The 27,554-nt window shown below is 49.2% G+C and overlaps 1 protein-coding gene across 1 annotated transcript; it reads left to right on the forward strand.

Moving 5' to 3' along the window:
• Positions 1 to 12,962: 12,962 nt before the first annotated feature.
• On the forward strand, positions 12,963 to 14,185 carry LOC124706298. Its single transcript, XM_047237954.1, has one exon. The coding sequence runs from the start codon at positions 12,963 to 12,965 to the stop codon at positions 13,989 to 13,991; it is 1,029 nt and encodes a 342-aa protein (XP_047093910.1). The 3' UTR covers positions 13,992 to 14,185.
• Positions 14,186 to 27,554: the final 13,369 nt, after the last annotated feature.

The raw sequence follows: 27,554 nt of genomic DNA on the forward strand, positions 1-27,554 counted from the left end.
CACTAGTAAGTGAGTGAGAATAGGAGTGCTACACGCGCGCTCCTCCTCCTCCTCGCTCGCTCGTCTCGACTCGACTCGACTCGACTCGACACGTCACGACGCGCGCCGCGCTCGTGGTGAGTGGATTGAGCCTCGAGCCGAGACTTTCCTTACTTTTGCAGCTCAGGAAAACGAACAGAGTCCTAGACGGACGCGTCGCAGTTAGTCGGTTCGGGTCGCTCCCGGATCGTGGGCTATCTGTAACCGACTCGAAACGTTCGTGCGACGTGGGCGTGGCCCACATTGCCTAGGGTTTCCCGAGCCTATATAATCTCCTGCCCGGCTACCGCAGAAATACATCCAATACACGAGTTAGGGTTTCCACCTCTCTCTGCTTGCGCCGCCATCGTAGCCTACTCCATCCCGCGAGTCGACGTGCATCGGCGAACGGGAGAGCAGGTCTCCGGAACCGCTCGTCCTTGCGATCCCGTACGGGAGAGGGCGAATTAGGTTTTTGGGAAGCGCTCCGCGCGACTGCTCAAGCTCTTCATCACGGGTCGCCTTCCATCCAAGTCGGGCGGTGCTGCCTACCGTCGTCTTCAACGCTGTCTACTTCGACCCGTCGTCCCCGTTGTCAACAACGTTGTCATCAACAACGTTACTGCTGCGACATCGTCTGCTACACCTCCACCGCCACCACCACCAGATCGGTACGTGCGACATATCTCGATCTGTTTAGCGATGGATGCTTTACCGTTTGCGCTGCTGCTACTCATGTTGATTAATGCATCTAGTATGTTTGAGTTTCACATGTTAGTAGTTGCTGCCATCATGTTTTATATTCTGGAATTAATCATGGAAATTGTGCCTAATTATCCAACACCCGGATTGCTTTGCATGGGATTATACAGAGATGCCTGGTTTGGACAGGAGCATCATTGAGCATCGACTTCCCCTGAAGAAAGGATTTCGGCCGTTCCAGCAACGAGCACGTCAGATGAGGGCCGAGATTCTGGAAGAAGTCAAGAAGGAGATTGAGAAAATGTTGGCCGCCGGATTCATCGAGGCCATGCGGGTATGCTGAGTGGATCTCCAGTATAGTTCCGGTGGAGAAGAAAGACGGCCGATGGCGTGTGGCCATCGATTTCCGAGATCTTAACAGGGCTACCCCAAAGGACGAATACCCGATGCCCGTGGCGGAAACATTGATAAACGCCGCGGCTGGCCACAAGGTGCTGAGCTTCATGGATGGTAACGCCGGTTATAATCAGATTTTCATGGCTCCAGAAGACATACACAAGACCGCATTCAGAGTACCAGGGGCGGTAGGCTTGTTCGAATATGTGGTCATGACCTTCGGGTTGAAAAATGCTGGTGCAACGTACCGGCGAGCCATGAACTATATATTTCATGATCCGATCGGCAAGTTGGTGGAGATCTATATCGACGACGTGGTGGTCAAATCGGTATCCATGGAGGGGCACTTGGACGATCTACGGCGCGTCCTAGAACGGACTCGGAAATTCGGGCTGAGGATGAACCCGAAGAAGTGTGCCTTTGGCGTGACGGCTGGTCAATTCCCGGGTTTTCCGGTTCATGAACGAGGAATTGAGATCGGCCTGAAAAGTCAGGAGGCGGTGCGTACCATGCAGCCGCCAACCACGAAAAAGGAGCTTCAACGCCTCATCGGCAAGATCAATTTCGTCCGGCGGTTCATCTCTAATCTGTCGGGACGAATCGAGCCGTTCATGGCGGCTGGTGAAGACCAAGTCCGACGACGAGTTTCACCGGGGGCGGAACGACAACAGGCGTTTGACGAAATTAAGCGATATCTGACAACGCCGCCTGTGCTAGTTCCGCCCCAGCAAGACAGGCCATTCTACATCTACCTGTCAGTAGCTGATACGTCCATCGCTTCAGTAGTGGTGCAACTCTACGACGGCGTTGAGAGAGTCGTTTTTTACCTCAGCGGGAGGATGCCTGGACGCGGAGACAAGATACCACGAGGTCGAGAAACTCCGCCTCTGTTTATTCTTCACCTGCACCAAGCTCCATCACATCCTTCGACGGCGGAGATCATCGTCATTTGTAAATCAGACGTCGTCAAACACATGTTGTCGGCCCCTGTTTTGAAAGGCCGACTCGGTAAATGGATGCTTGCGGCTGTAGAATTTGATCTCCGGTACCAGCCTGCGAAGGCAGTTAAGGGCCAAGCGTTAGCCGATCTCATCGCTGAACGGATCAGCACCAATATAGCAGCATTATCCATTCGTGCATGGGCTATGTTCTTCGATGGATCGGTTTGTGACGGTGGATGCGGCATCGGCATTCTACTCGTATCACCTCGGGGGGCAGAATACTCTTTCTCCATCAGATTATCTACCCCTTGCACCAATAACGTAGCAGAATATGAGGCAATACGTAAAGGAATGGAATTATTATTGGAAGGCTGGAGCTGAAGGCTGTAGAGCTCTTCGGGGACTCAAAGTTGGTAATTAACCAGCTCACGGAGGAGTATAGTTGCGAAAGTGAATCGCTGTTCCCATATTGGGTGGAATGCCGTGAGTTGATGACACGGTTCCGGTACATTAACTTCAATTGGATCCCGAGGTCCCGGAATACCGATGCCAACAATCTCGCACAAATGGCGTCGAGGCTACATAGATATAGCCGACGGAGCAGAAGTTCGAGATACAATTCCTGGAACGAGAATGATTGGAGAGCCGAGATCTTCGATTATTTGAAAGATTCGGCTCGGGGGCACCTAAACGGGTGAGATACGGAGCCATGAAGTACGTCCTTATGGGAGACGAAATGTTCTACGGGACATTAGAAGGATTGTTACTCAAGTGCCTAGGACCGACCGAGTCAAATCGGCTCTTACATGAGGTGCATGAAGGCGCTCGTGGAACACATCGGTCGGCTCATAAGATGAAGTGGTTGATCGGGCGATCGGGGTTTTATTGGCCCACCATGCTTGAAGATTGCTTCAATTATTACAGGGGGTGCCAAGCATGTCAGATGTTTGGAAAAATTCAGATGGTGCCAGCATCGGCAATGAACCCTATCATCAAGCCTTGGCCGTTTCGGGGGTGGGGCATGGATATGATCGGCAAAATCCATCCGGCATCGGGTAAAAAACATGAATGGATTTTGGTTATCACAGATTACTTCACCAAGTGGGTGGAGGCCGTCCCTATGAAAAAAGTAACATCGAGAGGACGTGATCAAGTTTGTGAAAGAACACGTCATTCATAGGTTTGGAATTCCCCGGACTATCACGACCGATGGAGGTTCGGTCTTCACTTCTAAAGAATTCGGGAAGTTCCGTGATGACGTAGGGATTAAACCGATCCGATCATCCCCATACTATGCTCAAGCCAACGGACAGGCCGAGGCGTCCAATCAAAGCCTGATCAAGCTGATCAAGAGGAAAATTGACGAGAACCCTCGGGATTGGCACGAGAAGCTATCAGAAGCGTTATGGGCCTACCGCATGTCGTGCCATGGAGCTATAAAGACCTCGCCGTACCAGCTTGTCTATGGACAGGAGGCCGTATTGCCTTGGGAAATTACGGCTGGATCAAGACGCGTCACGTTTCAGAATGATCTGACAGCTGAAGAGTATGCAGCTTTGATGAGCGACACTATTGAGGACGCAACGGAACTCGGGCTTTGGTCGTTGGAGAAGATTAAGGAGAACAAAGCCGGGGTGGCTCGTGCTTACAACAAAAAGGTTAGGCCAAAGGAGTTCCAAGTTGGTGATCTTGTGTGGGAAGGCTGTGTTGCCATTGGGAACCAGGGATAAGGCATATGGCAAATGGTCTCCTAATTGGCACGGCCCGTACAAAGTGGTCCGGGCCTTGAAGGGTAATGCGTACATGCTGGAGGAATTGAGCGGCGAAAAGTTCCCCGTGGCTGTTAATGGTCAACACCTCAAGAAATATTTCCCAAGCATGTGGGATGATGGACAGTAAGATGTGGGGGCCGATTTCAGAATCGGCCAGTAAAAAAAAAAAAACATATATACATCAGAGCCGATGCACAGGCATCGACTTGAGAAAACGTATGGAGATTAACAGTATGCAAGTTCAGCCGATGCACGGGCATCGACTTCAGAGAACGAGCCGATACGCCGATATCGACTTTAGCGAAATAAGTTTATACAACAGTTTGGCCTCAGACAGCAAGATGAGCCGATATTTCGCCATTAATTGAGGGATTTTCTTCATTGATAAGGGGATTCCTTACAAAGAAAGAGCCGATCGCTCGGGAAGGGAGAACAAAAGAAGGGTCTATTGACCAATCTACTATTGCTAGGCCTATACTAGTAGATCTTAATCTACGGGCCGTCGCTTCCTTCGTCGTCGTCCTCGGAACTCTCATCGGCACTACTGCCGATGGGTTCCTCGTCGCTGCTCCCGTAACCCTCTACGGGAGCTTCGTCTTCATCTTCATCGTCACCTGCTGTCGTCGTCCCACCACATGCGGAGGCGCTTCGCTGGCGGGTAACCCTCGAGGGAGTCGTCGTCGTCGTCATCGTCTTCCTCTTCCTCTTCCTCAGAGGTGGGGTAGCCGTCCCAGGGGAACTGGTCGTCCTCGCTCTCCGACTCCAGTTCCCCGACGGCGAGGAACTGAAGACTTTCGTCCCCGCTGGTCAGGGACTGGTCGTCTTCGGACCAGACAGAGGAGGCATGGTCTTCCAGGTCCCATGCTTCTGGGGCGCGGATGTCCGGTGGCGTCTCGCGGGAGGAGGAGGACCCGTAGGAAAGATCGGAGGAGGAGTCGTGGAAGACCGACGAGGAGGAAGAAGAAGAGGAAGACATGGCTGTGGGAGTTTGGGGGTTTTTTGGTGCCGATGGCCAGAACGGAGTAGGATGGTGAAATGGCGAACTGCTCGGAGCGGTTAAATAAAAGGGGACCACGGTGAAAAAATTCAATGCCACGGCAGTTTTCGAGGAGGCGGTACTCAAAGACAACGGTCGAATTGTGCGGAGCAATTCCGCTCCGCCATGACATGACCCGACGAAAAATGCTGCAATGGTTCTCGCTCTGCCATGACATGACCCGACGAAAGGAAAACATAATGATTTTGGAAATATCATTTCCAAAACCAGGGGGGCATGTGTTATCACCAGAATTTGACCAAGTCAGAGGTGGGCCGCGATCGAAGATGGGTGTGAAGAAATATATATAGAAGAAGTATGTGGATCGGCCTTTTTACCAAGTTGGGCTTAATTGCCCGTGTATACGTAACATATTAGATCGTATCTTAGTTTAGAGATAGAATCTTAGTCGTGCACGGTTTAGTGCACGCCCGCATTAGAAAGTCCCCTGGACTATAAATATGTACCTAGGGTTTATGGAATAAACAACAACTCACGTTCAACCCCAAAAACAAACCAATCTCGGCGCATCGCCAACTCCTTCGTCTCGAGGGTTTCTATCGGGTAAGCGACATGCTGCCTAGATCGCATCTTGCGATCTAGGCAGCACAAGCCCACGTTGTTCATGCGTTGCTCGTACTGAAGCGCTTTTGATGGCGAGCAACGTAGTTATCTTTAGATGTGTTAGGGTTAGCATTGTTCTTCGTTTAAGCATGCTTACGTAGTGCAACCCTTGCATATCTAGCCGTCCTCACGCCTATCTTAGGTGTGGGGGCGGCACCCCGCTTGATCATTATTTAGTAGATCTGATCCGTTACGATTGCTCCTTGTTCTACAAGGATTAGTTTAATATCCGCAATAGTTTGGCCTTACAAAGGGGGGAGGATCTCGTGGCACGTAGGGTGGCGTTCGCAAGTCCTAAACGGGATGTTCCTAGGATCAACTTCATGTTGGTTTTTTGGCCTTGTTTAGGATCGGCTTACGAGCACCGTGCGTGGCCATCCGGCCCAACCTGGAGTAGGATGATCCGATTATGTGGTGAAAACCCTAAATCGTCGTAGATCTCATTAGCTTCATCTTGATCAAGCAGGACCACCAAGTATTCGTACACCCCGTACGGATCATGGGTGGATCGGCTCTTTGAGCCGATTCACGAGATAACTCGAGAGCCGATCGAGGCTCGTATTTAACGTTTACATGTATGCCCTGCAGGAAACTAAGCGAGGCAATCTCATCACCTTCCCGACCGGGTATAGGTCGGGTGGCACGCCCTTGCACTTCGCAACGCCGCGTGTGACCGGAAGAGCATTGCGGGCCGTCGCTCGGAGGGGTCTCGGCCAGCCGCGGCTCTAGGCTCCCCCGGCTCTACGGTGTTGACAAGGCCGCCGCCCGCCGGTGGGTTTTGGCAGTCAACAACTAGTACCCGATCCGTCGGATGAACTAGCCCCAACTACCATTATCCCTGTACAATATAGAAATTTATATGAAGAAATATAGAAAAGTTTAAGTTGTCGAGTAAAAATAAACGGTGGAGATTTTCCCTGACTCTACGATTCAAGCAAAATCTCGGGGGCTACTGACATAGGCATCCCTAATGGGCCTGCCGAAGATAGTACCCGGGGTTTATTGAAGGCCCACTACTCGAAGAATAAGAAGATTCGGAAGATCAAGATGTTATTAAGAAAAGTTAGAGTTGTAATAGAAAGTCTTATTTGTAATCTTACGGGATGAGTTTGAAACCTTCCCGGACTTTGTAACTTGTACAGCACGAATCCCTCGGCTCCGCCTCCTATATAAGGGGGAGTCGAGGGACGCGAGATCATCGAATCATTGTCTACAAACCCTAGTTTTCATAATCGTCGAGTACTTTTCGGCTGAAACCTTCGAGATCTACTTGCCCTCTACTTCCAACTAAACCCTAGCCTACAATCCATAGGCATTGACAAGTTAATACCTTGTCAGTACCCACTATGTAAAAAACATATTTCCAAATATCTATAAATTCTGAAAATATATATTGATGTGCAAATCCAGACATTCTATGTGCTCGCACAAAGTTTCACGGTAGAGACATTTTTTGTAGCATGTGTGGAAAAGACAAATTTTGGTGCCCCAAACTAGCTATTCATGATACTTTCTTTTTTGTCGTTTTACACACACCACACAAAATGTTTTTTTTTGGAAAACTTTGTGTACGGGTATAGAATGTGTCAGTGTTTTTCATAATTGTTTAACATTTTTAAAATGCATTTTTTATAAATGAGATCACCTAGAATTTTGAGCCAAAACATCATGTCAGCCAAGATCTTACTATCAGTCCAAAAGAAAAGGAAAGCCTATCCAGAGAGTGTATTTGACACATAGGCACCAATTCTCCCTTCACTTTTAGATTTTTGAAAATTTTAAAACCTCACATTTCTATGTCTTCAAAAATTATGGCGTTAAATATATAGATAGATATATAGAGGAGGATGTATGTAAAAAAGTCCCATTTAAAAATACATTGTAGTTTGGGAAATATAAAAAAAGAAAAATTTCTGACAGTAAATGGTAGCAAAATAGTATATCTTTTTTATTAAAAAATTGTTCTTTTTATATTTCCTAAAATTTAAAGTTCTTTTTACTGAAACTTTTTTGCGTACACTTCTCATGTACATATCTATCTATATATTTAACGTCTTTATTTTTGAAAACATGGAAATATGAGGTTTTAAATTTTCAAAAATCTAAACGTGAAGGGAGCACTGGTGTCCATGTGCATCAAATCCCTTCTCCTATCCAGAAAGTGTCTTTGATACATAGGCACCAATGCTCCCTTACTTACAGGTTTTTGAAAATTTTAAAACCTCACATTTCTAAGCACTATCTCCCTTTTTCCATTTGATATGCTCGTGGATCCGGATGGATCAAAATAACTAATAAGCACCTAAGAGCATCTCCAGTCGCGTCCCCCAAACGGCGTTTGGGGGACGGCGGACAAGAAATGGAGAAAATCGCGTCCCAGTCGCGTCCCCCAAAGCTAAATAGCGCCTCATTTTGTGTCCGGCGTCCCCGGTAGAGACTCTATGTATAGAGTCTCTACCGGGGACGCCGGACACAAAATGAGAGCCCATATGCATGCATGCAGCCCCTAGTCCCCACATGCCATTCTCTTTCCCCACACTTTCTCTCACCTACTTTTCCCACATGAGGTGGTCCCTTCTATTAAAATGCATGCATCCGGACGCTGTTTGAGGGACGCGGCTGGAAAGGGTCTCTTTTCTGTGCAGATTTTTGATCTCTTTTTGTCCGGCGCGGTCCTAAACGTGCCCCAAATCATTTGTGCCGGACGTTTTTTGAGGGACGCGACTGGAGATGCTCTAAGTATTGGGCCGTGAAAAAATGATTACTCCCGTTTCCCTCTGAAAGGTCACGCAGCTAAGTTCACTTGGCCCGGCCGACTGAAGAAAGATAAGCATAGTTCGGCCTGCTGCAACATTTTCTCAGTTAGCTACTACCCTCCCTGTGGGTCGTCATGTTTGGTTTGGTACTCCCCCGGAGGGGTTAAATCTTCCTGTAAACATTGTTCTAATTGTTGAATAAATGGTTGGAGCTTGGCTCAAAAAAAAACTTAAAATTCTGAAATAGGTTCAGAGAATAAAATCAAATTCTGAAATTCTCAGAAGTCACCATCTTATGTGCTCACGTGTAATCTTAAGAATTTGTTTGCTCATAATTACCAGACAAATATACAAAACAACTCAACAAAGAGGTCTAACACAACACTAGTACACTAACAAAATCATCACAGATGCATAATAATCCAAACAAATTTATAAATATTCAAATTAACGTGCACTGTACTTTGAGGGATCTTGGATTCATTTCATTGTCCTTTTACATCAGATCTGTAACTATTAGACATCTTTTACTGTTTTGCTTTATATATTTGCAAGTCATGCAAGTGACTATCATCTTATATCCTACCATATAGGTACTTATTCAGGTACCATCCACAACATCGATACTTCCTAAATTGGCCATATACTTCCTTATTGAAGGTTTTGCTTTGGAAGAAAGCGACTAAATTGTAGGTGTTTTTTGTCGCATTTTATTACTGTAAGTAATATTATGGTTGTGTTTATCCGGTATGCAGAGCAAGCGATATTGGCAATTTAAAGAAAAAGAAAAAAAGACGCAACTGGCTTTCACAGCTCAGACCTGAGTTAATTGGGAGTTTACACATGTATTTGGGGACCTTTCAATTGGATCGTGTGCTTACTGTAGTTTAGACGAGGATATACTCTGAAAAGACTATCCTCTCTGAATAGACGTGTTTACTGGTTCGGATGAGGATATACTCTGAAAAGAGAAAGAAATGACCAATGCCAACTAAACTAGAATTCTGCATCTGATCAATACCCAGTAGCAATCTAGAACAATAGCATATATATGACCCATAAAGATGTGGCAACTTAATTAACATAGGGTGGGTGACACGAATGGTCGATACTTAGCAATTTATGAAGCAAACTGGGAGAGGAGCTTGTTGAGAATAGAGGGACTGCAGGTTCTGGCCATTTCCTGAACTTCATCGACCGCGAAAACTTTAAGCAAGCTTGTATGAGACTTGATGAAGTCCAAACACTGCTCCTTCAACAAGCGGCAGTGGCTCCGCTCAGCTACAACGATAATGTCCACCACCGTGCTCAGGTATATGGATGCGACCAATAGCTCTTGGCACATCAACTTAAGCCTATGGAGATCATATCTATCTGCAGCTTCAAGCAACTGCAGCAGCCACGATATATCTTCATCCTCTTCTCCTATTTCCTCTTCCATGTCGTCCGTCTTAGGGATGGGCATTGTGTCGGTATAGATGAAACAAAGTAAGGCATCAAACACATCTGCGTCGATGTCAGTTATCTTCACAGTAGCACCCTCAAGAACTCCGCCAGATAGCTGTGCCTTGAAGACGGTAGATCGCGCTGCAAGCACGCAGCGGTGTGCGGTGAACATCGTACCGTTGACCTCAAACGTCACATCAGCACCCTCCTTGGTGAGGAGGAGATTCCTGAAATGGATTGACATGTCTGTCGGCGGGACTTGGTTGTCAGCACCGTCCGCGGTTATGTCTGCACCGACAACAACGACGTCGCAACGGATGACGAAGCTGTCATCCTTGAGATTTGCCGATCTTTCCATGATCTCCCTCTTCATGAGATTTCCAAAGAGCATTTCAGCATCTACACTGAAGTCTTGAATTTGGCGATCATGGATGTCTACTGACTCTAGCCACTGAAATTGGTCAATGAAGCTGAAGGTAGCCCGAGCATTCAGGGGCGGAGCTTGCTTATCACCATCGGCATCGTCCTCAAGGTTGAGAGAAACAGATATACATCCCGCGCACTTGGAATCGCAACCATTAGGGTAGTACTTGAGGTACCAGCGGTGGCCTCCAACCAAGAAAGTACGAGATCTGATGTACTCGCCGGTCGGCGGCGTGTCTCTGGTACGCGAGTAGCCCTCAACCACGAGCAAGTGGTACCCGCTGGCCGCGCCGCAGTCGATGGGCGATACGGTGGACGTGCACAGCTTGCCGTCACCGCCGACGAGAGATACGCCAGCGAAAGCCATGCTCAATCCACAAGCCTGGATCGAACGGTAATCGATCTGTGAGAAACATATATAGAAGGCGGAGGAACAGGGGGAGGAGTACTGCGCGTACGCGGGGCGGGCGAGCCGGTCAGCAGGAGCGGGCGAGGCGGCGACCGGCGAGGCTGGAGGCGGCGACCGGCTAGGCTGGCGGCGGCGCTGTCTACATCGGCTGGAAAGGGGGAAAGCCTATTTGGCGCTCAAAGCCTACGCGTATGAGCTCGGCCCACGCGCGCCTGCGGTTTAGGCCGGCCTATTCGGAGCTTTTCTGATTACTTTGTCAGTGATTTTTTTCTTCAGGTTTTCCGCGGTTTTTGTCGGGCTTTTTCGTTTTCTTCAGGTTTTCAGTTTTTCCATTCTGATTTTTGGTGCGGTCTGGCTTTTATGAACTTTTTTAAACCTTCACTTTTTAAAATTTAAAATTTGATAAGTTTTTACATTTTTCTTATTTGAAATTTTTACAGGTTTGATTTTATTTATCGAAACATTTTGTAAATCTGAGTATTTTTAAGAATATTTGAGCATTAGTTTAAAAATGAACATTTCCAAAATCTGAACATTTTTACAAAGCGAACAGTTTAAAAATTTAGTATTTTTTAAAATATGAAAACAATTTCGAAATCTGAACATTTCAAAAAAAAAATGAAACTCACTAAAAACCGGTGTAAACCTAGAAAACCCACAGCAATTGACTCTGCCGACATGGATTGCGAGCACTGCTTTCAAAAACCACATCCACGTCGCAACCTCCACGTCTCACATCCAGCGCATCGCAACCTCCAGGTTGCGGGTCATTGGATCGTTTCCATCGCGTGATCGCAACCTCCCGTGAGATGAGACGGTTGCATCCTCAGCACCCTTGCACGTGCACATGTCCCTGCGAGCCGCACGCTCACCCTCTCCCTTATCTCTTCGTCGCCAGAAAATTGGCAAGTTGAGCTCCCTCTTCATGGTTCCTGCACCTTCCCTACATGGTTCCCATTCATCGATGATTCCCTATCCCTGCACCGTGGCCTCCTAGCCTCCATCGCGGTCTTCACCGGCGGCGCGAAGACGCTCGGCTTCCACACCCTTCGTCGTCGTCGATCTTCTCCCCCATCGCCCCCCTCTGCCATGACCCATGATGCCTCTCCACTGATGCCCCGCGTCACCAAGGCTCGCCGTCGACGAACATGGCGCCCCCATGGAACCGTCGCCAGTGTTGCGTGCCGCTTGACGAGGGCACCTACCTGGCCGCGTGCCCAAGCTCGACTATGCGCCACCTCCTTGTCCTCTGCTGCTCCCCGAAGGTTGACGACGGTGTTGGGAGGAGCTTGCCTTGGGCTTGGCCTCGCTGGATAAGGGGCATCGTAGGCGAAGCTGCTGCGATGCAGGGAGCTAAGAGCTTCTCCTTCCCTGCTAGCTCTTCACAGGTGCTCCAAGGTGAGCAGGGCGTGGAGCTGCATAATTGGGATGCAGTGCTGCGAGTTGTTGGCGACGAAGCTGCAAATGGAGGATGGCGGTGCTACATCGGTCGACCAACGTTGCTACTATATTGTGGAGCATGTGCTGAAAAGGGACAATAGGCAATGCTGCCAACGGCCAGCGGTGGTGCTACCAATCTTTAGTAGCGGTGGTGCAAGAAGCAAGTGATAGTGCTGCCAGCTAGAGTTGAAATATTGTCGGCGTCGAGGAGTGTTGTTGCCCATGCTACTGTAGCTGCAAATGTTTTACGTTTTGCTACTTTAGCACTCCCTCTGTTCTATATATAAGCCATATAGTTTTTTTAGAAAAATTTCAGAATATAAGGTTTATTGCGTCGTCCTACTTGTATGGACAATATTTTTGGAGATTTGATTAGGTTTACTTATCTTATGCAAAGTCCTCTATTAGCTCACGACAATTACTTACGGTTAACCCTAGCCAAACATGGTGTAATTTTTCCTAAATATGCGTTTCTTAATTTCCGTGCCAGAAATTATATCTTATATTTAGGACCGGAGAGAGTATAAGAATTTCTACTAGTTTTCCACCAAGGTATCCAGCGAGGTCTCCATCGAGCTATGTGTTTTACAAGTTTTTTTTCCTTTTTCTTAGTTGAACTTTTTTGCTTCAATGAAGCAAAAAACAAGGTATTTTTTTGCTGCGACAACACAACATGAGAATTTTAGTTGAATATGAACACGTGTTGCTCAAAGAAGCAGGAGGCTGGAAGAACTTTAACATCCGAAGGATCCTCTGTCGTTTTTCGAAAGTCTAAATTTAGGAAAAACACGACACAATCGAGTACCGTACGGGCCACAGCGACCCAAACAAACAAAACAAAATGGAAGCAAATCCAGTCAACTATGGCATAGTACGCCATCTCGTCGCCGCCACGTACGCACTGGCACAACAACTCCCGGCTCGACGACCAGCCCCGCAACGAGTCGCCCACACAAAAACGACACCCATCTGCCATTGCCGCGTCCAGCGCGCGCACCCATGCCGTTTTCCTGCTTCGCCACCGGCCGCAGCGACTCCTCCCCGGCCAAGGCCTCGTCGGCGACGTCCGTCTACTGGACGCACCTCGGCGCTATATCCCTCACGTGGTCCCGCTCCGCGCTGGGCCTCGTCCTGGCCGCCGACGTCAGCCTCGCCGGAGCCGAGGCGCCCGCGCGCTTCGTGCTCCTGCCGTGGCTCCCGTGGCGCCGGCGTGGGTCCAAGCGCTTCTCCACCGCGTCCGGCCACTCCGTCGCGTTCGCATGGGACCTGTCGCGCGCCCGTCTCGCGCCGCGCCGGCCGGAGCCGCTGTCCGGGTACTCCGTGCACGTGACGGTCGACGGGGAGCTCGCTCTGGCCGCGGGCGACCTCGCGCCGTATTCGTCTCCGGCGGCGTCCGCTGGCACCCTCCTCTCCCGCCGCGAGGACCCCGTCACCGCCGGAGAGTACACGACCTCCGTGACCGTCGCGGGCGAGGAGCACGAGGTGTCGGTCGGCGTGGAGGAGGCGGCCATGTGGGTCGCCGTCGACGGCGAGAGAGCGCTCCAGGTGCGTCGCCTGCGGTGGAAGTTCCGCGGCAGCGAGAGGCTGGACCTCCCGCGCTGCGGCAGCGCGGTACGCGTCACGTGGGACCTCCACGGCTGGCTCTTCCGCCCAGACGCCGCCGCCGTCTTCATCCTCCGGTTCGACGCCGACGGCGCGTACCCCATGGTGGAGGACATGGAGGAAGACGCCGGCATGCACACCCTTAAGCAGAGTTCTTTCAGATTCAGGGGCCACCAAGCCACGGGCGGCGGCGAGAGCCGGGGCAGCAGTGGCGACAGGGGATCATGGAGGCGGAGTCCGTTCAGGTCGGGCTCGGACTCGTCCCCGACGGTGTCGGTGGCGTCGACATCCGCGGCGTCGTCGTCGGCAGCCAGCGTCACGACAGTGGCTGTGTGGGCCGCCGCGGAGGAGACCGCGCTGCAGGGCGGCGACCACGGGTTCTCTCTCATAATCTACCTCTGGAAGAAAAAGAAGAGGTCACGGTGATGCATTCAGCATGGTAATTTCGGCGCTAGCTGCATTGCTTTGGATTGTAGGAACATGTCTTGATTGAGAGAACTCATGCTTGCTGCGTGCACGTTAATGTCATTTTTTGGGGTTCTTTGCCGCCATAGATGGATGCAAAAAAACAAGTTAGAGTTCAATTCTGGCCGTGTTCGTTTTAAATTTAGAGAATTGTTGATCCGTAGTTGAAGGGCAGTGAGATCAGCTAAGATGGTCATGAGAGATCGTTAAGTTACTCTCTCTCGCCAAAAATGCAAACTATTGCACAAAATAAACTCTAGACGAAACCATTTCTGCGTCTGTCACTTATGTACATGGTAGCGCCGAGCCCAGCCATCGATACGATAGCGCTGCTGTTCAGAGCGATACCCTTGATACGCTAGCGCCAATGTCCAGTCCACTATGCTCACCGAGGTTCCAGTGAATATATTAGACGAAATTTGCCAAGTCAAAGACCTACCCTCTAAAACATAGAAATTCAAAGTGTTGTAACTTTTGATCATCAAATACTATTGACATGTGTCTACTTTCTTCGGGTTACAAATTAAATTATATTTCCAATACAACTGGTCCGTCATGATGATTGGAATTTGCTCATGTTGGTTTTTCGTGGTCAAATAAATTGTTTGTCTTACTTAGAATTCACATTTTACTCTCCCCCATTTGTCTCGCTTACGGTTCACACCAGATGTCAACTCCCATGGTGATGGATTTCTATGGTCGTGGTAGCTCATAGACGACGTGAAAGTGCAGCAGAGGAACTTCGAGCACTCAAATCTACATTCCTGATGTTGGTGCCTCTGTTTATGGACTTAGTACTTGTGCGGTGATAAATCATGTACTCCAATATAAACTCCTAAATTGGTGCAGTAGTCGTTTGCTCGTTAGGCAGGTGAAAATTGAGAGTAACTGGTCGTTTTGTTGATGGCTTTTCATGGTCAAATAAGCCAACATAAGCAAATAATTCATAGAATATTTCTAGTTGTCCAACCATCATGGTGTTAGTGGTATTGGAAAGATAATTTTTTTCAACCCACGTGAAAAAGAAGGATGTCAATTGAATTCGCAAATCAAAAATTACGAAAGTTTCAAGTTCTACTTCTAAGGAAGCACCATAGACTAAGAAACTGGCCTTTTTAACTTGGAAAATTCCATCAATCCGAGGCTAATATATTCTCTGAAACCTTGTTGAGAGTCCTAGACAACAGCTTACCGGATAACGACGTTACCGTGTTGTTTCATGGGCCCATGTGTGCACACTTCACATTGTCTCACAACTCGGGGCTAGAGTAGCCCCGGTGACATGCGCAACTTGAAAGGTTATTTTTTTAAAATAGTTTGACCAAAAAATCATTATTTTGAATTGTTTTGGCAAAGGGTTAAATTTGAGATTGCAATCCTTTTTCTTTGCCCAGCGCAAAATCGATGTAAAAAAAAATCATACAAAACCAAGTAACATTTCTTTTAAAGTGTAGTTGCACTTTTGTCAGATGACTCTAGTTGACTGAGAGTTAAGATGGGGATAGGGTCAGTAAGTTATGCCAAATATGCGATCAACTTGAGTGCAGTACGGTGAGCACCTGGGAAGCTAATACCGGGGAGAATTTTCTTGGTCCGGGCAGGGCTCGATCAATGAGATTTTCAAGCGAATACTTGAGCGCGACGTGGAAGCGAGTGACGCTCGCTCAAACATATCTGATCTGACCTTGTGCAGTTTGACCCGACAGGCCGACAGAGCAGTGTAAACGCACGAGGCGGCCACTCTACTAGTACTGGTCGTAAGTGCGGTGTCAACGTCGCTGACCAAGTCATCATTCAATGGGATGACCTACGCCCAGGTCGTTGCGTTGCACCGTGAGAGTGAGCCCCGTCTTCTCTTCGCGCGGGCCAGCGACCTGCTTGGGCCGAGGCTGCTATAAAGTTGGGCCGTGCCTCTTATCTTGTTCCTCGCTCGCGAGCGGCCTGTAGCCAAACCCTATTTTCCGCCCATTAGCGCGAGCTATTAAGCACCACCCGCCCGCGCGCGCGCGCTATCTGGGCCGGCCCATTAGGCGTTTGTCCATTAATCACGGTACTCCACGTTTTAGGTTTTTTTTTCTGCTTTTCCTTTGGTTTTTCTTGTTAGGTCTATGCTATCGGTTTTCTATCGTTTGTTTGGTTTTTGCCTGGTTTGGCCGGTCGGCTTTGTATAAACCTTTTAAATTTTGAATAATTTTTAAGTTTGAACACTTTTCTTTATTCAACATTTTTAATCGAAATATTTTTTATCTGATCAATTTTTCGAATTCAAACATTTTTAGATTTGTTTTTTAAATTTGAGAAAAATATTTAATTTTAAAAATATATACGTTTTTTTAATGTGAACAATTTTTACATTTGATTATTTTTATCTGTTTTTATAAATTTGAACATTTTTCAAATTCAAACATTTTTAGATTTAGATATTTTTATGTTTGAACTTTTTTAGATTTACACTTTTCTCATTCTGAAACAGAAAAATAAATAAATAGTACTGCCACTGTTCGTATAAGGATGTCATAAGTTTGTTTAAATCTAGATGTATCCAGACACTTTTTAGTAAATAGATAAATTCTAATTTAGACAAATCTCCGACATTTTTTTACGGACAGATGAAGTACCGGTTGTTTCGGTTCGTCCCACGGACCATGAGGAAAAGCGCGTGAGCGGGATGTAGTTGCTCCCACACTGAAGCGAGGCTCCCTGGCCTGTGCCTACTACACGTTTTTTTCCTTTTGTTCTAGTAGGCAAATGGGCCAACCCAAAGACATGGAAGCTTACGCGTAGACGTGACATACTTTTCTTGCGAAAACAGATTGTAGTAAGATGTGCTCTGCATTGTCTTCCTCATGTAGGCAAAGATAACAGCTACTAACATCCGTCTATAAAAGGATGTCTTAACTTAGGAAAAATTTGAATGTATCTAGATACTAAAATGGGTCTAGATACATTTAAATTTTGACAAAATTGAGACATCTATTTATAGACGGAGGGAGTAAAAAATGATCCTGTAGTGTACGCCTAGCTCTCCTGTTGGACGCCCCACGAATATTTGAATAACTCAACCGACCTTCTTGTAACCGATACTTGTAATAATATACATGTAGCAAAGCATGATGGGTCTAATCTAGATACATCGTGTGTACCAGTCTCATCCCTCGATATTTTCACTTGGCGTAGCTCCAACCTCCGTCAAGGTGTCTTCTTGGTTATGGCTTTGGCAATACTCAGGAAGAAAAAGAAGGTGGTTTCATACTAGCGTGTATCGTATGTTCGTGTCTATTAACTTATCCTTAAATCAATGAAAATAACAAATCTTTTGCCTTATTTTTAAAAAGTATATATGTTTTTTTGAAACGGGGGCAAAAGTTTTGCCCCAATCTATTGAATAAGAAGTAGCAATTTTACATGAAAGTACATGCGAACGAATTACAAGGAATTACTCTCCTGGCATCATTCCGCCCAACATTTTGGCACCCGCTACAACATCTTAGCAATCCAAGCATTCTGGTCAAGAGATTGCGCCACCTTCCAATTCTTCCGCTTGGAGCTCTCGTAAATCTAAGGTTCAACATCTATGGGTTTTTTCCGTCAAGCCAAGGCGCATGCTAAAAAGGAGTTTTCTTCCCAACCCCTAGAGTGATGTTAGTGGCGTCATAAAACAAATCAATATCCTTTTCGGTGCACGGATTACCAGAGCCAATCCAAATCTTGGTGGGGTCCTTCCATTCAAACCAAGGTCACTGTAGCCGAAACGCCGCCATGAATTTTCCCATGTGGAGCACCCCCAAACCGCCATATTTCTTTAGGCGGCATACCAACTCCCAATGACCTTGCACTTGGCCCTGGTTGTAGTATCCTTGACGGACCAAAGGAACACCCTCTCGATCTTGTTGATGAATTTCATGGTGCCCGGAGGCATGGCAAGGGGAGTGAGGTAGTAGATAGCTTGGGAAGCAATGGCCGATTGCGGTCCTTTCGGACGTGGTGATGGGATTCCGTTCCATGTTGGGAGCTTTCCGGCACATTTATCCTCAAGGTGTTGGGAATCCCTTCTTTTCAAGCACCAAACCGTAAGTGGAAGCCCAAGATATCTCATCGGAAAAGTGGTATGGGTGGCCGGCATATCCTCAAGGATGGCATCAAGGTCCAAAGCCTCACCACGTATTGGAGCCACGCCATTCTTTTGGAATTTGGTGCAAAGGCCGGTCGCATCACCGAAATTTCCAAGAATAACCGCCAAGTTTTGGATATCCTCCTTAATAGGAGCCACGAAAATGGCCACATCATCCGCATAGAGGGACGTCCTCAAGATAGCTCCCCACCCGCGGGGCTTGTGAAGGAGCCCTAACGCAGTGGCCTTCTCAAGGATTTGGGCTAGCGGGTCTATGGCGAGCACGAACAAGAGTGGAGATAGTGGGTCACCTTGTCTCAAACCCCGTTCGGGCCGGATAGGGTGCCCGGCCACCCCATTTAGGAGGACGCTCAAAGAGGAGGTGGTGAGGAGGGCCACAATCCAATTACGGAACCTACTCAGAAAGCCCCTCTTTTTAAGGAGGTCCACAATGTAATCCCACCGAACGTTGTCATAGGCCTTGCGAATGTCGAGTTTAAAAAGAAGCGCCGGTGTCTTGCTCTTGTGTAGCCTAGTGGCCAGGTTCTTGACATAGAGAAAGTTGTCGTGAATGCTCCTCTTTTTAATGAAAGACCTTTGTGCATTAGAGACAAGGCTATACATGTATGGCCCAAGTCTAATGGATAGCATCTTGGTAATGATCTTCACAATGGCATGAATCAAGCTAATAGGCCGGTAGTCAACAATCTCCTCGGCGCCCTCTTTCTTAGGTAACAACACAATGTTGTCGGAGTTGAGACAATGAAAGTTTTCCACATGAAGGTCCCCAAAAAGGTGCACTACCTCCATGACGTCAACCTTGATAATATCCCAACACTTCTTGAAAAAGGCTCCGGTGAAGCTGTCCGGACCCGGGGACTTGTCACTAGGCATAAGGTTTATGGCGTTGCGCACCTCCTCCTCGGAGGAAGGGTCACCAAGGCTTTGTAAACCCGGGTCCTCAAAGAGAAGCTCGTCCCAATTAAGATCACAATTTCTAGGCCCCCCTCTCCCAATAGCCGCATGGAAATGGTTGTAAGCAATATCCTCTTTGACCTCATGCTCGGTAACCCAACCATTGTTGTGCTTCAACCTATGGATATGATTCTTTATCCTCTTAGCATTGACCTTCATGTGGAAGAATATTGTGTTGGCATCTCATTCCTTGATGTTGGCAATGCGGGCACATTGTCTCTTGCGGGCTCTCTCAACCACCGCCAACGCGACTACCTTCTTTTTTTTAGCTTGGCCCGGACGTCCAACTCGCCATCGGACGTTGGCGCACCTCTTGGGCCATATCGAAGTGAAGAATCACAAGAAGAGCCGCATGCATCGTGACCTTGGTGTTAGAGAACAAACGGCGTCCCCACTTGGAAAGAATTTTTGCGGTATGCTTTAGCTTATGGAAAAGCCTTTGACAGGGCTCAACATGTGGGGTCGAAGCGTTCCAAGCATGTTGGACCATCTCATTGCAGCCAGGCAACCGCACCCAAAAAATTTCGAACTTGAGGCTTCTTGGTCTCCTAGGGCCACTATCGTCCGCGAGCAACAAAGGGCAATGATCCAAGAGGGACGAAGAAAGAGTGTGAAGGACGTGGGTGTCGAAACGTAGATCCCAATCGGAGTTGCAGAAAAAGCGTCAAGCTTGTAAAGAGTGGGGTTTGCCTGTCCATTGAACCAAGTGAAGCGCCGATTTTGAAGGTGGATCTCATGTAGTTCGCAAGTCTGTAAGGCGGCGCGAAAGCGGTTGATGCGAGATCGGTTGGCATTTGGCTTGTTTTTGTCGCACGATCCGGCATATCTGGTTGAAGTCTCCCAGAGAAAACTAACGGACACCTTGCGACGGCTTTTGAGCAACTAGCTCGGAGAAGAAGTGGTTCTTACGGTTAGATGAAACTCCGGTGATCTTGTCGACGCTATATATGTTGGTGTCCGCTAGATGGTGCTATCACCGTCTCCTTTTGAGCTAGGGTAGGGTAGCTTCCCAAGGCGCGCGCGAAAGCGACGCCATTTCTTCTTTGCCGAGCTACAGTAGTCGGGTACACGTCGGCGGCGACTCGCCCCGAATCATTGCCGCGCCGGAGTTAGTTGGGGTGCATCACTAGAGCCGGTGAGGCGTGGATGCAGCCCCACCCGCCGCCAAAAGGAGGGCCGTGCACGTCGCGTGGACGAATGATAATTTTCGACTTGCACCAAACATCTCGCCCCCAATGAATGAATGAATGAATGAAATGATTCCAGCGGCCGGCAAGGAGACAAGCGGGAAAAGGCTGGGCGTACGACGCCCATCCTCTACTACCCCCTCAGCTCCAGGGTCAGTCAGTACTCAGTACTCGTTTTCCTGTAGCCGAAAGGTGTCGCCGCGCGCCACATTCCGTGCACCGGCGGAAGGAACCCAGCCAGCCGGCGCCGGAGGAAAAACAGGCCACATGCGTTTGCGTTGCGCGGATCGATCGGACCGGGGTCGAGACGGAAGATCCTTGCTGAATTTCGATATGCGTGTCAGTAGGTCTTCAGCTCCGGGTCGTCGCCGGTGGCTAACTCTGGACCTCCGCCACCGACGAGCCTGTCCACGGCGAGTGGAGCACCCAGCACACGCAACAAGTACACTTCCCTGTAAACTATGATCGACCTTTCTTGACAGGTCCTGCAACCAAAACGACAGCTGACGCAGAGACAAGGAAGACGCAGAGTCGCAGAGTAATCATCCCTCCACACTCCCAATCAGCAAGTACACTGTACAGACATGAGGAATTCTCTACGCCAGCAAAAGCATATCGATGACCAACTTTGGCATTGATGTGCTTTGCTGGTACTACAGCTTTACCTAGTTAAATCCCAAGAAAACTTCAGCTGTACTAGTTGTTAAACCCAAAGAAAGGGCGAAAGGAAGAAAGAATATATTCCGCTCCGCTCTATTCGATGGATCGCCGAAAAAGAATTGGATCTAGTCTAGTATAGACTGTATAGTATGCCACACAACACTAACGGGCAATCGGCGTCGTTAATCACAACGTAAATGTAGCGACCAAAATTCATGGCTCCAGACAGTGACCCGGCCTCTTTAGAGCCGGAAAGAATCTAGTCGTAGTTTACAGCGGAAATTATGTGCCTAATGAACCGCAATTACTGGTAATCTTGAATTGTAGTGATGGTATACTAGCAGGCAGAGCACAAATCTTAATCTCGAGTACTATGCACAAAAAATCTGATAAAAAACTGTAAACAAAAAGGAAGAAGAAGAAGAAGATGTGGTGTGAGCTGTAAAAAGAAAAAGGAGGAATGGCGCCGTTACGTGGAGGCCACCAACGGCGTTGGCGTCACCGTCATGGTCGGAGCCGGCGGCCGCGGCGTCGGTGGCTGTGGCAGGGCTGGGACCGGGAGCGAGCTGGGCGTCACGTTCTTGCTCCCGCCGACGGAGAGGGAGCGGAAAAAGGTCTTGGGCCGCGCCGTCACGGCGCCATCCGCGGCGTGGCGCGCGGAGCGGCTCCTGACGCGGCCACCAGGCTCCCCCTTGCGCCGCACCTGCTGCTTGCCGCCGCCGCCGCCGCTGCTGGGGATGACGCAGGTGAAGACGACCCCGATCTTGGCGAGCCGGTTGACCCAGCGCGGGATGCGGGCGCGGGCCACCAGGCGGCGGCACGCGGCGTCGCAGAAGTGGTTGCAGTTGCGGGACACCAGGTTGTACGCGTCGCCGGGGAAGTCGGCGGCGAGCTCGGCCATGAGCGCGCGCACCCCGGCGCGGCTCAGCTCCGTGCTGCCCACCAGCACCGACTCCCGGAACGCGTACCCGGGGCACCGCCGCGGGGACACCTCGAAGATGCCGCTCCCGGCGCCCTCGTGCGCGCCGTACGCGTACTCCACGCCGTGGACCTGCACGCCCGAGTGGTACACGCCCAGCCCCAGCCACCGGGCGTAGCCGTTGGCCGGGGTCACGTCGTAGACGTTCAGGAAGACCGGGGACGACGCGGAGGCGCCGTGCGGCGGTTGCGGTAGCCTCGGAGGCGGACGGGGCGTCGAGGTCGAGGCGGTGGAGCCGGCCGTGGAGGACGACCAGGAAGAGGACGAGGAGGCCATTACCTGGCTGGCGTCGGTGCGCTCGGCTACGTTACCTGGCGCCGCGCCGCGCCGCGCCGGCCGAGAGAGACAGACAGCTAGCTTGTTCTTGTTCGCCGCGCGGCGTTCGGCGCTGCGCGTTTTATGTTTTCTTTCTTGTTTTACTACTACCAGCTTGTCCGTGGCTCGCTTTTTGGTGCCATCGCACTTGCACTTTGGCAAACCTGGCCGTTGGCGATTCAGCCAAGAGTCGTCCTCGGCTATGCGTGTATAAACAAAATCTAGTAGGTCTGGTCATTTACACCTGTTACTAAAGGTCGTTTAAATTGCCCCATCGACTCTCAATAGCGGTGCAACTTAGCCCTGGACTAATAGAAAATATGGTTTTAGCTTATTTCAGATTTGCCTAGTCGCACACTACCTTAGGACATCTCCAACCGGGCGACCGAAACGGACGCGCTGGGCCGTTCGTTTTGGGCCGTTTGGGTGGCCGAACGGACACCCGGACAGCGCCCCGCGTCCGCGTGTCCGTTTGGGTCGCACGCGGCGCCCAACGCGGCGACCCAAAGGGACGCCACGTGGTTCGTCTTCCTTGTGCGGCGCTGCGCCATGGCAGGCCTCGACGGGACAGCCATGGCGGGCGGTGGAACGCGCGGGAAAGTTCCCGCGCGCACCAAGGTTCCCGCGCGTGCGAAAACGCCATTGGCGCGCGCGCGCCCAAGTTTCCCGCCAGGCCGCCGGCTATAAAAGACGGCGGCGGTCACACAGCCCGCATCACCTTCCTCTCCCCCTCCACCTTCTCCGGCACCATGCCTCGCACCCTGCAGACCACGTGGGCCAAGCTCTCCCTCGCCGCCCGGGCCAGGTTCCCGCGGACGGAGGACGAGGAGCGCGCGGACTCGCGGTGGGTCACCGACGACGAGGCGCTCCGCGTCGCTGCCGAGGCGGCGGCAAAGAAGGCCGGCGACGCGGAGATGGCGGAGGCGGCGGCGGAGGGCTGGCACGAGGCCGCGGAGGAGGGTGCGACCGCCGCGGAGGAGCCCGTCTAAGAGGAGGACCTCGCGCTGGCGAACATCAACGCCGCCATCGAGGAGCGCCTCGCCGACCTCACGCGCGTGACCAAGGAGCACGAGGCCACCTGGCGGGCCGGCCGCCGTCGTTTAGGCGACCTCCTCGGCCAGAAGAACGAGCTGCTCGCTATGCGAGCAGCCCGTCACCTCATCCAGATGCCCTCGCCCGAGCGGCGCGCCCAGGAGGACGCTGACTCGGCGGAGCGCGGCCGGCAAGAGCGCATGCGCCGGCGGCAGGAGAACCACGAGGCCCAGGCCGCCGGCCGCGTCCGCCTGGAGGCGCGCACCGCCGTGGAACGCGCCGCCCGCGAGAGCCGGGAGCCGTGCGGGAGGCGGATGATTCCGCCGCGCAGAGGCGGAGCGCGAGCGCGCCCGAGGTGCGCGGACGGAAGGAGGAGGATGAAGGCCTCCGCCGATGCCGCCGCCGCAGCCCGCCCGCGCCGCGGCCCGCGTCGCCGCCGCGCCACCCGGCCCCGTAAAGCCGGAGTGGAATCCTCACGCGTACAGGCCGCCCGCGTCGAGTGAAATCCACGGCCCCGACGGCGAGCCGGCGAGGAGTTGCCGGCTACGCCGCCGGCCCCGTACGTATTTAGGATAGAGTAGAAGTTAAAAAATTGTAATGACTCCTATTTAATAAAAATATTATCTATGCCTATGACACGCGGGCCAGGGACGGACATGGGGCGGACGCGAGCGACCAGCCTTTCGCGTCCGCGGCCACGCAAACCCGTCCAAGATTTGGGCCGGGTTTGCGTCGATCCGTCGCCGCGGGCATCCGTTTTAGGGATGGGTCCGCGCGCTGGGCCGGGTTTTTGTCCGTTTGGACCCATCCGGACGCGCGGGCGCGGGATGGGTCGCCCGGTTGGAGATGCCCTTACAACTGAGAAAAAAATCGCTAAGGACCATTGTATTGCTTTGTGATTTACTCAAATCATGAGTTCCAACTAATACAAAAATTCTTGTATAATTGGATTGCTCCGTGGGTTACAACTGAGATTAGATGACATTACATTACAAAGAATTAATTACCCTCATAAAATATGCTCCTCGTCTATGACGTTGTTTCTTCCGCTACCGCTAGGCTCCCTCTCTAAGGTAAAACGGGGTAACCCTACCTCTCCACTATCGCCAGCCCCTTCCCAGCTAGCCCTCCTTTACCCCACCCGCTGTCGGATAGGAGGTCGTCCGTCGGCGGACGGCAGTGACGGGAGCCCTTCGTTTTTCAATTTTCCTATACCCTAGTATTTGTCTCCACCAAATCTCACCGAGATCCAATCAATATGTGGTATGACCTTTATTTGGCCAAGATCTTGCTGCCGGTGTTCCCAGCGTGGCTTGCCATTTTTATTGTTGTGGTCGTCCAAGAGCCCATGAGGCGGGGGCGATCCATGGCACGAACCATGGATCCAACAGTAATTTGGTTGGGTGGCCCAAATGTGCAAATCGTTGCTAGGCATGAGGCCAGATCAACGTCTTGTTTGCAACACCTGGCTACCTAGAACTATTCTTAGACCATCTGTGTTTCGCCTCCAGGTCTGCAGAAGTGCAAATGCAACCCGCACAAGGCATGGCTCCTTTGGCTTCACGCTGGCAGTGATGAATCTTCTTGCAGGTGGAGGTTATGCAGGTGACTAGATTGGAGTGCGGCATTGACAAACGCAAGAATTGGCGTATGTCAAGGTGGATCGATGGCTACATGTTCTCCATTCTCATGTTGACTGAGACATCTAGGTCTCGGTGATGACAAGGATCAAGAAGGATAAGGTGAAGACTTATGTTATGTATGCCTGGTGATCGACACTTTGCGGATTTTCTACAACAATTCTTGCCATGCGGTGGTGACAGTGGCATACTTCATTCTTGGCAGTGCTCTCGGAGCTCTGTGTCTTAGTGTCCGGGGTGAAAACCCTAGGTTTGAACTTTCATGGTTGTACCTAGCAATGATGGCTTTCTAGTCATCTCCTTACTGAAGGCAATGTCTGGAGATTGCACCTTCTCCATGGTGAGATCATAGGCTCTGACCATGTTAGTTTGACCAGACGACATAGGTGTTTGTGCAATGTTACCTTCCTAGAGGCGTCATTTTTGGAGAAGATTTTTCGGAGTCGAGGTGTTGTCCCCGCTAGTGGTGTTGTTGTTCCCGCGAGGCTATGTTTGCGTTGGTGGGGTCTTTTTTCTTTTTATTTATTTTGTTTTTGGTTGTGTGCATCATTTATGTCTAGACTTCCTCTAGTAATTTTATTTTTGTAGAGGCTAGGTGATATTCTTCATCGAAACAGGCATTCGCTCCACTTTCTAAATAAAGCCACACACGGCCCAACCGCTACAATGTGATGAGGGTGTTAATATATTCTCCTTGTCGAAAAAAAGACTATGAGGAAGGTGCCACCCTCATTCATGGGTATTGGCATCCCGGTCAAGCCATTTTGTATTTTAGCTCGTCATTCATGGCCGACGGGGCAAACATAGACACTCCACATGTCTCTCCGCGAAGAGCTTCAGTAGTCTGGCACCCAATCTTGAAATTAATCGATCCTATTGTAGTCCATGTATTTGATCTTGTGTTGTTGAGCTTTGTTCTCCTGTTAATATGGTGTGTTGTATCCTATTTTAGTCCATGTACTTGATCTTGTTTTGTTGAACTTTGTTCTCCTGTTTATGTGGTGTGTTGTATCAACTTTTTATGGTTGGGACTTTATTAATTTAAAGGTTTGTATGTGTCTTAGTCGACTGATATTTTCATAAGTCTTAGTCACATGAGAAAAGTGTTCACTTTTTAGAGTGCAATTATATATTTTCTAAAAAAGTGCAATTGAAACACTTTTTGTGGGTAATTGAGTGTTAAAAAAATCAGACATAGCAAATCTATTAATTAAATCGGGCTAGAGCCTTCCATCTAAAAACAAATAAATTGTAACGACAGTTGAAAGACTAGGAAACAAGCACGATTATTTTGCCTATGATATCATGCACGTGGTGGTAAGACTTCATTAGGTGGCCCGTGGCCATCAATGACCTCATGTGTTTCGGTGTGCGCCTGCACGGTCATTGAACATCAGGTTGTTACCAGTAGTATGATTGCAATCGATGTTGCTTCAGCTCATTTGGGGTGTCATGATCAAAGCTCGAATGATAACAAGCTTAGAGCCAAAATCTTAACCTAACGTCATTATAAAGGGCGATTTGCCCAACAGTCATTCATAATAAAGCTTATGCTTTCCCATAAAAGAAAACTTAACGTCACCCTTCACTTCACAAGTTTTTTTGTTTGTTTGTTTGAAAGTAGCTTATCACGCGATACTTCACATGTTGTTAAGTTGGCATAATTGACAGCCTACTGAAATCTAGTCCCTGCCACGATTATCCTCGTCTATGTATGAAACAGAACGCAAAATTCCATCGAACTGATGCTCTACTCGTATGCTGCAACAGTCCAAAACAGATATACGTATGCAAGTACTCTTGTATAGTTGTATTCTAGAAAAATACATCTCACACAACATAAATTCAGAGTTTCAGATCCCAAGCAGAAAGCAGGAACTGATTGGTACACCATATTATACAAACAGATATATACATCTTCATGCGCCTAAATCACAGGACAGAGATTTGGTGCACATGGGCACCAGTGATCTCGTTTTTTAAAAAAATCAAAATTCATATTTTTGAGTTTCAAAAAATTCTGGAAAAAAATCCGCACATAGTCAATGATGTATCCCACAAACGTGAAAAAAATCAATTTCAAATACTTAATATTTTGAGCTACACAAAAATAACAAAATTATAGATCTGAGTAGTCATTTTCAAATCTTCAAAACATATCAGATTTTGTCATTTTTATCTAGCTCAAAATAAAAAGAATTTCGGATTGGGATTTTGCATGATTGTGGAATGTATCAATGACAGTCATCAGAATTATTTTCATGATTTTTATAACTTGTAAAAATATTTTTAAATTTTTCTTAACATAGCGAGAGCACTGGAGCTCGGGAGCTAAAAACACTTTTCGTAAATCACATTGATATTTGCATCTAAAAAGAGTGAAGCGTTTTTGCTGCTTCATGCACAGAATCAGTTTCATATTTGCATCTAAAAGGACAATTTTTGTTGTTGCAACTGTTGTGGGGCATGGTACAATCTAGTAACAGACGTAAGAGTGAATTAGCATGAGATATACATGTGAAAATGCCTAAGAAAAACTGCCATGTGTGTATAAAAGTAAAGAAAACTTGTGAAAGCGTCAGCGTGTCAGCAGTCATATAATGCCCCCCCCCCCCCCCTCAACAA

This window comes from Lolium rigidum, chromosome 1, assembly GCF_022539505.1.
Source record: "Lolium rigidum isolate FL_2022 chromosome 1, APGP_CSIRO_Lrig_0.1, whole genome shotgun sequence".
In the NCBI taxonomy this organism is placed as follows: Eukaryota; Viridiplantae; Streptophyta; class Magnoliopsida; order Poales; family Poaceae; genus Lolium; species Lolium rigidum.